This window comes from Delphinus delphis, chromosome 3, assembly GCF_949987515.2.
Source record: "Delphinus delphis chromosome 3, mDelDel1.2, whole genome shotgun sequence".
NCBI classification, from domain to species: domain Eukaryota; kingdom Metazoa; phylum Chordata; class Mammalia; order Artiodactyla; family Delphinidae; genus Delphinus; species Delphinus delphis.
Genome location: NC_082685.1, coordinates 63,424,839 through 63,438,937, shown reverse-complemented (window position 1 = coordinate 63,438,937; position 14,099 = coordinate 63,424,839). Strand labels below are relative to the sequence as shown.

The 14,099-nt window shown below is 40.7% G+C and overlaps 1 protein-coding gene across 4 annotated transcripts in view; it reads left to right on the top strand.

Moving 5' to 3' along the window:
- RAD50 (RAD50 double strand break repair protein) overlaps positions 1–10,099 on the top strand; it is a 235,793-nt gene extending 225,694 nt beyond the window's left edge. For all 4 annotated transcript variants that reach the window (XM_060008875.1, XM_060008874.1, XM_060008873.1 and 1 more), the window contains 4 exons: positions 2,730–2,815; positions 3,356–3,498; positions 5,809–5,942; positions 7,392–10,099. In XM_060008875.1, the coding sequence (XP_059864858.1) occupies positions 2,730–2,815; positions 3,356–3,498; positions 5,809–5,942; positions 7,392–7,578 (550 nt within the window). In that variant the 3' untranslated portion in view covers positions 7,579–10,099. The remainder of the gene's footprint in view (positions 1–2,729; positions 2,816–3,355; positions 3,499–5,808; positions 5,943–7,391) is intronic.
- Positions 10,100–14,099: the final 4,000 nt, after the last annotated feature.

Genomic DNA, 14,099 nt, shown 5'->3' with positions numbered 1-14,099 from the left:
GGCAGATTCTTAACCCCTGCGCCACCAGGGAAGCCCTCTGATTTATTTCAGAGTGTTCTGCCTGTGTTTTTCCTCTAGAAGTTTTATAGTATCTGGTCTTACATTTAGGCCTTTAATCCATTTTGAGCTTATTTTTGTATATGGTGTTAGAGAATGTTCTAATTTCATTCTTTTACATGTAGCTGTCCAGTTTTCCCAGCACCACTTATTGAAGAGACTGTCTTTTCTCCATTGTATGTTCTTGCCGCCTTTGTCATAGATTAATTGTCCATAGGTGTGTGGGAGTACCATACTATTTTAATTACTATAGCTTTATAGTATAGCTTGGAATCAGGAAGTGTGATACCTCCTGCTTTGTTGTTCTTTCTCAGTGTTTGTTTGGCTATTTGGGGTCTTTCATGGTTCCATATGAGTTTTAGGAGTGTTTTTTTCTATTTCTGTAAGAAATGCCATTGGAATCTTGATATGGATTGCATTGTATCTATAGATGGCTTTGGGTAGTATTGACATTTTAACAATATTAATTCTTCCAATCCATGAACATGAGATACCTTTCCTTTTTTAAATTTTTTTATTTTTTGGCCCTGCTGCGTGTCTTGTAGGATCTTAGTTCCCTGGCCAGGGATCAAACCCATGCCCTCAGCAGTGAAAGCACAGAGTCCTAACCACTGGAGTGCCAGGGAATTCCTGCCTTTCCATTTATTTTTGCCTTCATTTTCTTTAATCAGGGTCTTGTAGTTTTCATAGTAGAGATCTTTCACCTCCTTAAATTTATTCCTAAGTACTTTATTGTTTTTGATGCTGTTGTAAACGGGATTGATTTCTTTCTTTTTTAGAAAATTCATTGTTAGAGAATCTCAATTTTCTTAATGGTAAAATGGAGATAACCAAATCTAACTCTCAGTATTGTAGTAAGGATTAAATGAGATAAAATATGATTATTTAGCATAATTGTACCTTACATAAGGTAAATGCTCATCACTAGTAGCCACTTACATTGTTATTCCTTCAAGTAGATTAATGTAGTTACTGTAATCATTGCACAGTGGGGTTGTAAGCTCCATATTAGCAGAGAGATAAGATACAAAGATAAGTGAATGGTCCAGCCAACAGTAGTGGGCATCCACTCTGTCTGCCATGATCGTTGGTGAGTCTGGATCCCTCTAAGGACTAGAGCTTTTTCCTGCATTGTTGTCTCTCAGCAGACCTACCCATGGGCGAGGATGCACCACCTCTGTTGTACCAGGGAGCTGTGGTGTAGGCTATGTGTGTGCACCTGGGACATCTGTGCCCCACCTGGAGCTTGTTCTCCACATTGGGAGTGCTTATTTATGTTGATTATGGAAGATTTTTAACTTGAATGGAAAGATGACATTTTTGAAAAGTCATTTGAAAAATCAAGATCATAATGTGTAAAGCTAAGCATTACGTGATTGGTCTCAAGAACATTCTCTGAGGTTTTTTTTTTTTAAAACAAATACTTAGAAGTTGTGTCTCTGTCTTTTTGACAGAAGTATAAAATCTGAGACTGAGATAGATGTATAAAATAGAAAATGGAGACTTGTTGCATTCTCATCAACAAGCGGAATATGGTTTTTTCTGGTTTTTATTACTTCACAGTCCTTTCATCTGATATTTAAAATGTATTTATGTTGAGTCATTTCTTTCTCTTTTGCTGGTAAACCGGAAGATCATGAAATGATTCTGCAGAGGCAGTAGCATTACGTTCAGTTTCTTTTTTTGTATATATCAGATAAGAGACTTGTAAATGGAAGTATGTCCGCCTCACATCCTTTGCATGGTAATGGCAGTGATGTTTGCCTTTTTGTGACTGGTACAACATTTATTAATTCATAAACCCACTTCCAAATAACCTAAGGGCTTTTTGACTAAAGGTGACTCTAGTAAGAACAGTGTTAGATTTTGACAGGCTACTTTTGTTTTTACAGACATTTTTCTTCTTTTTAGTGTTTCGAAACTACTAGTATTTTAAGAGTGTTTTGGGGGTAGAGGGGTGCCATGGTCAAAGAAAGTTAATGCACATATTTGGAGTTAGGGTTTCTGAATCTTCAACTAGGAAGGGAAAATAAAAGTTTTGAGGCTCAGCTCAGCTTAAGCCTCTTTATCACCCTCTCCGAACCAACACTTGTGGTTGGTAAAAAGCTCACAGATCTGAGAAATAAAAGCAGCTTAAGAGGTTGACTTTGGTCAACCTTAATAATAATAGAAGAGAAAAAGGGCAGCAATTCCAGAGATTCACCTATTTTCCCATAGACTAAGGGACCCTGTACATCTCCTGTCCCCTCTTTAACTCACTGTCATCTGTTCAGCAGGGCTTCCTATAACCAGTTGGTATCAGTGGAAAGAGTCCTTCCATTAAGCCTAAGAAATGTCTCCTAAAAAATTGTTTCAGAAGTTTTCACAGTATTTGAGCATTTAAGGGAGTGTTTGTCATATCATAGAGAGTGAAAATGGAGAAGGATAAGGACTCCAGAGTGCTGGAATTATATATGCCTGAGAGTTTGCCATACTAGCCAATAGCAAGGTTTTGGTTCTGTTTATTTTTTCCAGCTCTTACTATATTTTACTTTTATCATTGAGAATATTGGGGAATTTATCTCATGATATTACTTATTATATACATTATTATACATTGCATATTTTTAATATATACTGTTAAATTTATTGTTATAATATGTTATCTTTAAAGTATCAATGGCTTTTTCCAGAGCAATAATGAAATTTCACAGTATGAAAATGGAAGAAATCAACAAAATTATTCGTGACCTTTGGCGAAGTACCTATCGTGGACAAGGTAATTAACATGGTGTATCATGAATGCTCTTTCTAAAGCCCTGTATCCAGCTCTTCCCTCATAAGACTGCTCATCATGCCAGTATTACCTCTGGGCCCCTCTCTGAACATCTCTTTCCGATTTTCTAAGAATTCTTATCTTAGAATTCTTAGCAAGAAAAAAATGCAAAGTTTTCTATTCCAAAGCCTGACAGGACTTACAGATTTGGCCATGGTGCACATTATATTTAGTTGATGACGTAATAGGTTCTGTCGAAGTGCAGATAGGGATAAGCCAAAATGTGATAAGAAGAAAACCATCAGGAGGAAACTCTTAATAGGGGAACTAAGAAAAAAGCACCTCTGAGACTGAGGGTTGGGGCATCTGGTTGCTTCTGGCCAGGAATCTTCATCACCAGAGAAAAAGTTTCCAAACCAGCCAGTGTTTTCCTCTGGTAATGTCAGCCTCGCATGTTGCTTGTAACTTACTTTGATAAGGTTTGCAAGTGAGAAAAGGCTGCAGAGTGTAGGTTCCCCTAAAATCTTCTTCTTTCTGTGTCAGATATTGAATACATAGAAATTCGATCTGACGCCGATGAAAATGTATCAGCTTCTGATAAAAGGCGGAATTACAACTACCGAGTGGTGATGCTAAAGGGAGACACGCCCTTGGATATGCGAGGACGATGCAGTGCTGGACAAAAGGCAGGTATCTCAGGAGCCTAGGGAACCACCTGTACACAGAGAATTGAAAAAGAGGAATCATTGTTAGTGCAGTGGAAGCACCCAAAGTTGCCCTTGAATGGTAGGAAGCTCCTTATAGCACTCCTTGCTGCCATGGAAAGTGAATCAGGCTCGGTCACTCTCATTACACTCTCTCAATTCTAACCAGCATTTCCTGCAACATTATGTAAAGTAGGTTTTTAGAAGAGGGGCCTGAAACAGTCTCACAGGATAGCCTAAATGTAAACCAAGAAGTTGAAGACCATTCATTGTTCCACAGCACTCCTTACGAGAATAAGGTTACTGGGTTATCAGTTATAGACACACCACTATTTTATGTGACACCAAGAAAGAAAAAATTCAATTGTAATTGTAAGATGCATCCTCATTTCAGAGAAGTCAAAGGGTGGGGGAAGGGCATCTTTTAGTCAGTGACATACAGTATTAGCAAACCAGATCCTAGATTGAGCCAGATGAGGCATTACAATAAGTGAGAGTCTAATTGAGAAGGTAGCCTCATCATAGGACTGAGTCCTCACCACCACTCCCAGCCTAGCCTTTGGGCCTGAGGACCATCTAAAAGAAGGGTCTGCCAGGGTCAAAGGCTTTGATACCCACAGGTGCCTCTGTCCCCCCCCCACCACATACACAGGGACTCAGTGCTGGGCCAGACCATCTAGCTCTACAGGAAGCTCTGGGAGGATAGCCTGGGTTGGATATGTAGAGCACAGAGGAATAAAGTTTCAAAGAGTTGGGAAAGTGGGACCTGCATCCTTAGGGTACAAGGCTGGGTTCTTTCACTGTGCACTGGTTTGTAAAAGATGTTAAAGGTTTTTGAGCTTCCTCCTTTCAGATTAGAAGCAGAACATTATATTTGATAACATCTCTGGACCCCTGATTTTCTTAACAAAATTTTATAGTTCCAGAAACGGATGCTCACATTATCAGAGTTACTTTCATAAAAGGTTTGCAATTTTTGCTTAAAGACACTCTATGCATGTATGCATTTTGTCATCAACCCGGACAGCTGATACCAACTTATAAGGCATCTGCAGATTATTATCTTAATCATAGTCTGCAAAAATGACAAATTTGTGATCTACAGGCAGTATCCCCTACTTGTATTGATGATTTTTTGTGGTAATTATGAATGAGAAAATGGTTTGAAACATGTCCGTTTGGATTAAAAATACTTTCTGAACAAAAGCAGATTTCCTATAGCTACTCCAAATTATAAAAATTAATTAGCAGTAATTGCTTCCCTGGTGTTGGGTGACAGAATAGACAAATGGTTTGGTAGAGGTGGGCCAGGAGCTCCAGTCATATCCCACTCTGAGTGGGTGGTGGTGCAGGTGGCAGCAGAAGTGCCCATCCCCAAAGGGCCAGCGTCAGAGCAAAGCTATAAACTGCTCTAAAATCACTAACTCACCCACTGATGCTCCTTCATTCACAAATCGGGGTGGGTGGTGGAGGGGGCATTACATCTCACACAGAAAGTAGTGTATACTTCCTAAACTAGTTCTTCCCTCTTAATTCTTTGTCCCTTGTACCCTCAGATGGCTTCAGCAGTGGCCTAGTTTAGTATTAGGCTTCTGTTAACCACAAAAGTGCCTCATAGTTTGGGTTGCTTGGATTTCCTACAGTCAAGCTTAAATAAAACCATACTTCTGTACTCCTGGTACTTTTTCCCCTCCCTTCCTTTCCCTCTCCCCCCCAGAATCATACACATAAACATTTAAGTGTGGGTTAGAGCAGTGGTGCCTCTTTGGGAGCCATAGATCTCACAGAACATAGAGATTTAAAGATGTCTCTGAGAGAAAAGGTGTCTGTGAGGCTCTGGAAAATGTATTATGTCTAAGTTTTCTAACAAATCTCATTATCAGGAAAATAGCGAGGTCATGAATTTTTAAGGTTGTTAATCTTATAGCATTATTAAAATTACTAGTTACAGATAAATGTTAATGCATTTCTGATTCAAGTCTGTAATTTGAAGTTTTGTTGTAGCTGATGTGAGGTGTTTGTGCAGGGTCAGCACTGCTTTTAGCATTGTATTTCATTGCAAATGATAGGATGAGATAATGCAAATGATAGTTCACCTTCTGGAACGGCATGAGCGTTTGGTCACAGTGCCAGGCTCTCCCAAACAAAAGAGCAGTGATTTACCTAAGGTCAGTGATCCTGTGACATTGCCCCACCTTTCCCTTCTAAAGACATTATGCCAGGTCTGCCTGCTTTTCTAAGGTGAATGAGAAAAATGTGCAGTGCAGCTAAGCTCTGGTGCTTTTGTTCCAGGTATTAGCCTCACTCATCATTCGCCTAGCCCTGGCTGAAACATTCTGCTTAAACTGTGGCATCCTTGCTTTGGATGAGCCAACGACAAATCTTGACCGAGAAAACATTGAATCTCTTGCACATGCTCTGGTTGAGTAAGTATCTCAAATTTGGGGCCAAGTTATGAAAGTAAGGTTAAGAGAATTCTATGATGAAAATCCTCTGCAGATGTGTCTTCCTTGAGGAAACTGGTTTTGCCAGACCTTAGGCTTTACCTGGATCGTAATTCTTCAGATGCTTAAAAAAAGAACTACATGGTGAACAGCCACCCCAGACACATCCTGCATCTCCCCAAGAGTGTTCATAGGGAAACCCATGGTGAGGGTCTCCTGGCTTGGTTTGGTTTTCCTGTAAACCCACCAGAGGGGCCCACATGTCCTGTACAGGAGTTAGCATTCCCTGCTAAAGCCTTTCTAGGTGGTAACGGTAGTGACAGTGGGTTTTAGACTATTTCCCCAGCTTCTCACGTGTGTCAGCATCTATGAGGAATGACAGTGCTTACTCAGAAAGTGTATTAGTGGTGAAGTAGAATCCAGGGGGTAGAACTGCATACACTTTTTACCATAGTTCACCTGTGGTGGGTGCACGCTCTAGGGATAGGCAGCCCTTGCTTATGGGCTGTGCTGGCAGAGGAAAGGCACTTTCTGTGAGGTAGAGAAGCTATTTTGGGTACTTCTGGCTCCAGACAGACTCCTTCTAGCAGGGAAAACATTTCCTGTGTGATAGCAGGGATGGAACCAGAAGGAGACTTGAGCAGCCACAGAGCCACCTTTCTCCAGCCATCTCTCAGTGGTCCCGTGTGACCAACAAGTAAGGGCTGGTGCTTTTGAAACCTAAGTGCATCCAGCTCCAGGCAAGGGATAAATAAGTGGTTAGGTAAAAGAAAAAGTCTTTCAAGTCTCAGACGCGTAACTACCTCAGCACATAGATAACGAGCAAAAATGTTCTCAGTACACCCACTCAGGCCCCCTGTGTGTCATACCAATGATGCATCCAGTGACTGTTGGTGGCAGAATTCTAAGTAGACCCAGCTCCTAAGAAGGCAGTGGGGCTCACAGTGTTATTCCCCTTGCCTGTAGTCTTTGTCTTTTTTTTTTAATGTAATTTTCTTCCAGAGAAAACTAGTATCAGGTCAAGAAAACCCCAGGCAAAAGAATAATCAGACCCCAAAAGTTGAGCAGCACAGATACTAAGGAAAACTCAATTAAACATTTCCACCTGCTTTAAGAATAAACTAGATCATGTATTCTCACCAGTCTCTAAGCCAGACCTGAGTGAAGAGTCATGCATCCCCACTGTCTGGAGAGGAGATGGGACTGCTACCTGGCTGGGCTGAAGGCCTGGATCCACACCCCCCTTCCCCCCGCCACTTCCTGCAGGGCTGTCAGAGGCCCTCCCTGATACTCACACAGCACAGGAAAAACCTGGTCATCACACACAGCATACATTTATGTGTCTGACAAGGTTCTCAGTGCTTTTTTCAAATAAAAGGAAGGGTTATTTATGTTCTTTAGTAATAAAATGTTATAAATATATTGTTTCAGGATAATAAAAAGTCGCTCACAGCAGCGTAACTTCCAGCTTCTGGTGATCACTCATGATGAAGATTTTGTGGAGCTCTTAGGGCGTTCTGAATATGTGGAGAAATTCTACAGGATTAAGAAGAACATTGATCAGTGCTCAGAGATCGTGAAATGCAGTATTAGTTCCCTAGGATCTAATGTTCATTAAAAACATTCAAGATTTATATGCCTTAGAAACATGGGTCCTCAGCCAACTGCTTATTTCTGGTATTGAGTCAATATGAAAATACGTTCTTTCAAATGAGCCTTGTGTCTAGGGTTTTTAATGTCTGAGAGGTTCGAAAATCATTAAAATTGTTTCACATGGAATTTGGACTGATTCCCTGAACTTCATTCCCCCTCCAGGCAGCCTCTGACAGGCCTGTGGGGCTCAACAGCAGCACAGTTGGACTCAGCTTCCCTGCTTCCCTTCCTAGCACTGATGAAGGAGTCTGTGGGACCTGAAGCTTCTTACTCGCCTTTCACTTCTCAAAGCATTAGTGAGAAGCAGTTCTCTGCCTGGATACTTTATGGCTTGGGCATTTAAAAAGTCAGTGTTAAGTGTTACCTGTAAATTTATTTCTTTGGATACGGTTTAAAAAACTGTGTTATCAGTATTAATATCTGAAGATGACAGAAATGACTGAATATTAATATTTGGCTCTGCTCTTAACTTTATAAATCTGGGTAAGTGACCTCTCCCTCTCAGGGCCTCAGTTTCCCCAACTAAAATTTGAAGTAGTCGAATGGGGGCTTCAGGGTTTGAAAAGAACCTTAATTATCTAACTCAATACCCACTGTCTTCCCTCCCCACATATCCCTACTAGGTAGTCATCCAAACCTGGGCTCTTTCTAGAGGGAGGAAGTTCCCCACTGTGCACATCCACGTTTGGAAAGCTCTGCCCAAGAGCAAGGCCTCTCTTCACTTGGGGCCTGACCTGCATTCATGAAGGAGTCTGTAACTTCCCCATATGTCTATGCTATTTATCAGTTTGGCCTTACCATGAATCCCGATTGCTCTCCAAGTATGCAACTCTGGTGTGGAAGGAAAGCAGAGCTCGCTCAAAGTCAAAACTGGCTCCCCGTGGGGTCCAAGCAGACCTGGAAAAGCAGGCCTCATTTTCATTCCAGATGTTGTTTCTAATAAGAGCCTAATCATACCCTTTCCCTGGAATTGCCAGCTGACAACTTGAAGCCTTTCACAAGCATTCCACACAGAATGCTACCAAGTGATGCACTTTCGAATTAGACTTTTAGAGTCCGTCTGTCAGTCATGTGGCACAATCACTAGGAGCCAAGAACCACTTGGCAACCACTAGAAGCTGAAAAAGGCAAAGAAACAGACTCGTCCCTCAGAGCCTCCAAAAGGAACCAGCCCTGCTGACACCTTGACTTTTAGCCCAGTATACTGATTTTCAGACTTTTAGCCTTCAGAATTACATAAGAGAATAATACTTGTTTTAAGCTGCTGAGTTTGTGCTTATTTGTTACAGCAGCAATAGAAAACTAACACACTATCCACTGTATATATAATCAATTTCTGTGTATGTAATATACGAGTTACTACTATCTTTGAGACAATTGAAAAAAGGTTACTTATCATTTTTTATGTTCTGTGGTTCACAGAAAGGATGCTGGTTGAGAAAGTCTGATCCAGACCCTTACCCAGTCCATGGATGAAAGGGCCAAGCAGCAGAGCCACCACTCCAGCCACCTGCTTCTTGTCCACTGACTGACAATGTTCAGTCATCCTAATTAGCTTTGAAAAACTAAAATCACCATTATTAGCCAAACTAGTATGATATCAACGAAGGTACCATGAGAAAAAAACAGCAGACCAATCTCACTCAGAGGACACATCCAAGAATTCATAAATTAAGAACGAATCAATTCCAATCATCTATTAAAATAAACATACATAATAACCAAGGTGTCTTTATCCCAAGAATGCAAGAATATTTCAGAAGATAACTGTTTACAAATCATCACCATAATAAAGCCAAAGGGGAAAAATTCTGATAGACACCTAACACTGACCATTATTTGATAAAATTCAACATCTCCTAGCTTTAGTAAACTCATACTTTTGCAAAGAATAAAAATATTTTTAGTGTTATTTGTCATGAATTAAAAAATAACAGTCATCTTAATAGCAAAAGATGAAATATTTTCCATTAAATAAAAAAAACAGGTAGCTTCTATCAACATACTTTTGAAAGCTCTAGCCATTGCAACAAGGAATGACAAGGCAATACAAGATAAATATAGGCAAATGAAACAAAGTTATTTACAAATTAAAACAGACTTCCCAATTCCAAGTCTGGTTTCCCCTGACGATGTGACTTCCCTCACAGCCCTTTTGAGAGTGGCTTTCTCTCTCATTTCCCTTGTATCAGTGGGCTTGGAGGTGGTGTTAGTGCCATTTTTAAGCTTTTCATTGCTGCTTCTACATCATCCTCCATTAACCCCACACATACACTTGAGATGAATAGGCATCACAGTATGGAGGTAAAGAATATGAGCCAGACTCACAGACTTAAATTCTAGCACCACTATTTCTACTTAAATTCTAGCACCACCATTTACTAGCTTTGGGACCTTGGGCAAGTCATTTATCCTCTTGCTCCTGTTTCCCTATCTGTAAAAGCATCTAAAACGGCGCCTATCTTGTAGCATTGTTATGAGGATTAAATGACTTTTTTTTTTACATCTTTATTGGAGTATAATTACTTTACATTGTTGTGTTAGTTGCTGCTGTATAACAAAGTGAATCAGCTATACATATACATATATCCCCATATCCCCTCCCTCTTACAGCTCCCTCCCACCCTCCCTATAACACCCCTCTAGGTGGTCACAAAGCACCGAGATGATCTCCCTGTGCTACGTGGCTGCTTCCCACTAGCTAGCTATTTTACGTTTGGTAGTGTATATATGTCAGTGCCACTCTCTCACTTCGTCTCAGCTTACCCTTACCCCTCCCCATGTCCTCAGGTCCATTCTCTACGTCTGTGTCTTTATTCTTGTCCTGCCCCTAGGTTCCTCAGAACCATTTTTGGGTTTTTTTTAGATTCCATATGTATGTGTTAGCATATGGTATTTTTCTCTTTCTGACTTACTTCACTCTGTATGACAGTCTCTAGGTCCACCCACCTCACTACAAATAACTCAATTTCATTTCTTTTTATGGCTGAGTAATAGTCCATTGTATATATGTGCCACATCTTCTTTATCCATTCATCTGTTGGTGAACACTTAGGTTGCTTCCATGTCCTGGCCATTGTGAAGAGTGCTGCAGTGAACATTTTGGTACATGACTCTTTTTGAATTATGGTTTTCTAGGTTATATGCCCAGTAGTGGGATTGCTGGGTCATATGGTAGTTCTATTTTTAGTTTTTTAAGGAACCTCCATACTGTTCTCCATAGTGGCTGTATCAATTTACATTCCCACCAACAGTGCAAGAGGGTTCCCTTTCTCCACACCCTCTCCAGCATTTATTGTTTCTAGATTTTTTGATGATGGCCATTCTGACTGGTGTGAGGTGATACCTCATTGTAGTTTTGATTTGCATTTCTCTAATGATTCGTGATGTTGAGCATCCTTTCATGTGTTTGTTGGCAATCTGTACATCTTCTTTGGAGAAATGTCTGTTTAGATCTTCTGCCCATTTTTGGATTGGGTTGTTTGTTTTTTTGATATTGAGCTGCATGAGCTGCTTGTAAATTTTGGAGATTAATCCTTTGTCAGTTGCTTCATTTGCAAACCTTTTCTCCCATTCTGAGGGTTGTCTTTTCATCTGGTTTATGGTTTCCTTTGCTGTGCAAAAGCTCTGAAGTTTCATTAGGTCCCATTTGTTTATTTTTGTTTTTATTTCCATTTCTCTAGGAGGTGGGTCACAAAAAGGATCTTGCTGTGATTTATGTCATAGAGTGTTCTGCCTATGTTTTCCTCTAAGAGTTTTATAGTGTCTGGCCTTACATTTAGGCCTTTAATCCATTTTGAGTTTATTAAGTGACTTTTAAAACTGCCTGGCACATAAATGTGCTATGTGTGTATTCAAGAAAAGCCTCATATCATCAGTTTACTCTTTCTTGTTGCAGTTATCTTTAGCCCCCAGCCTGGTCACTCCTGCTTATTCATTGACAATTTTAGCTCCCAGTTGAGAATTATTCTCCTAATACTAATTTCATAATCATCGGTGATTTCAGAATCCAAATGATTATCTAATACAACCCCCCTGGCTTCTCAGATCCTTGCTCTTTCCTCCAGTGAGGAGACGCTCCGTAGTCTTACTCTAGAGTCCAGTTCTTTAACAACAATAACTGCAACCCTCCATATCTCCGTTTTAAGTATCTCACTCCAACAACCTCTCGTATCTTTACAGTTCACTCCTGGGGTCTCCAGCTCCAGCAATTCTTTGAGCCCTCCAGGATGTCAATCCATTGATTCTACCACTTTTTCAGTTCTTCACTTCCCTCATGCCTGTACTTCTCTCCTTTTACAGCTTAAATTCCATGGTCCATCCTTATATCACTGTCTTGCATAGACCCTCAACTGTCTTGTCCCTCTTCTGTCCTCAAACTTTTCTCACAGTCTCCAACCCTGGCTAAATAGGACTCTGCCTTCTCCCTGCACATGCAGTTTCCTTTGCTGGTTCCATATTTCCCTGACCTTTTGTTGTTGCCCTGCTTTAGTGCCCAGTCTGCGTCTGTACTGTTTTCTTCTCACACTCACTTACTTGGTGACCTCATCCAGTCTCACAACTTTAAATTATCTTGGGACTCCCCTGGTGGCACAGTGGTGAAGGATCCACCTGCTAATGCAGGGGACACGGGTTCGAGCCCTGGTCCAGGAATATCCCACATGCCAGGGAGCAACTAAGCCCATGTGTCACAGCTACTGAGCCTGTGCTCTAGAGCCCACAAGCCACAACTACTGAAGCCCACGCACCTAGAGCCTGTGCTCCACAACAAGAGAAGCCAGTGCAATGAGAAGCCCACGCACTGCAACGAAGAATAGCCCTTGCTCACCACAACTAGAGAAAGCCTGCGTGCAGCAACGAAGACCCAACGCAGCCAAAAAATATAAATAAATAAATCTATTAAAAAAAATAAGAGTACAAAAAAATCATTACCTTAGTTTGAGTTCTCCCAGAAGCAAAACCTGAAACAGTGATTCAAGCAAAAGTAAACAGTAGGATATGGGGAATTATAATGAAGAGAAGGCAGCCAATGAATAGTGTGTTCTTAAACCAGCTACTGTAGTAGGCAATTTGGAGTTTAATCCCACAGGGAACGTGGGAAATTTGGCAAAACGTATGCCTCAAAATTATCCCACCCGAGAAGCAAGAGAGCTGGGGTATTTATCAATATATACCAAGTCCCAAGAGTCACTAACTGAGGGCTATTCCAGGGCATGTTAGCTACTGGCTTTCTGTGTGCATCTTCCACAGAGCTGCCTTCCATAGTTTTTAAAAAAAGAAAAGAAAAGGTAAGAAAAAGCCTTTCGACAGAGGTATAGATAACAGCAGCAGCTAGAAGTGGGCTGGAGCACACTGGAAGTTCTTGGGACAGAGGGAGGGCACTGACAGCTCCTTTAACAGTCTTGTAGGTGCTGACTCCTCAAATGTGTCTCCAGTCCAAACTCATTTAAACTCATATTCAGCTGCCTTACTGGATATCTAGTTGCACTTGAATATCTAACAGACATCTGAAACTTAAAATGACCCAGAAACTTTTGCCCAGAACCTGCACCTCCCATAGCTTTGGAGGAATGATAACTCCATTCTTCCAATTGCTCAGGAAAAAGTCTTGACATCTCCTTCATTTTTCTGTTTATCTCATATCCCACATTCAAGCCATCAGCTTAATACTATGGATTTAACTTTAATATTATATCCAGAATCTGACCATGCCTCACCATCTAAACCACCACTGCTTTGGTCCAAGCCATCATCATCTCTAACGTAAATAATCTGAGTAACCACCTAACTGCTCTCACTAATTTGGTCCCGCCCCTCACAATTTGTTCTCAACCCAGCAGTCAGTCATCTTTTTAAAAGTAAATCAGATGTGTTTCTCACAGGGGTTTAGGTTAGTAGTTCTGAAACCACTTTACATAGTAAAATCAAATCCATACATATATTGTAGATAATAACTGAGTTTCTCACTGTTAGAGAAAGATGTTTGCATATCAAGAAAGGGGAAAGGCTATAAAAAGAACCCTGTAGTGTTGGACTGAATCCAAATATCAGTGTAAATTTATGGTTTTAGTATGTAAAGGTGTTCTACTTCCTTTACGGATGTAAGGGAAGGGAAAAAGTGGGAAGAAGATAGGGAATAAGGGAAGAGTAAGGTCCACCAAAAATCTCCATAAAACCAATGAAAACAATGGCAAAAACTATCAAAATAAACTTTTGCAGAACTTAGGAAATTAACTAAAGGCTTGCAACAAGCCAAGGATTGCTTGTTCAAGAAAAACAGCTGAATCTCCGGGAGAAAAGCCAATTGCATTTTAACCTCCCCTAAACCCATTCCCCTTGCCCTGTCTTTGTTGTAGCTTTGAAGACCAAAAGCACCATAACTACAGTACCTGTGAAAGCAGCAACCACCGGAGAGAGCAGAATGGATGTGGAGTTCCCCAAAATCTTCAGCGCCACAGAATTGCCACTGTTTGACCTGTCTGGCAG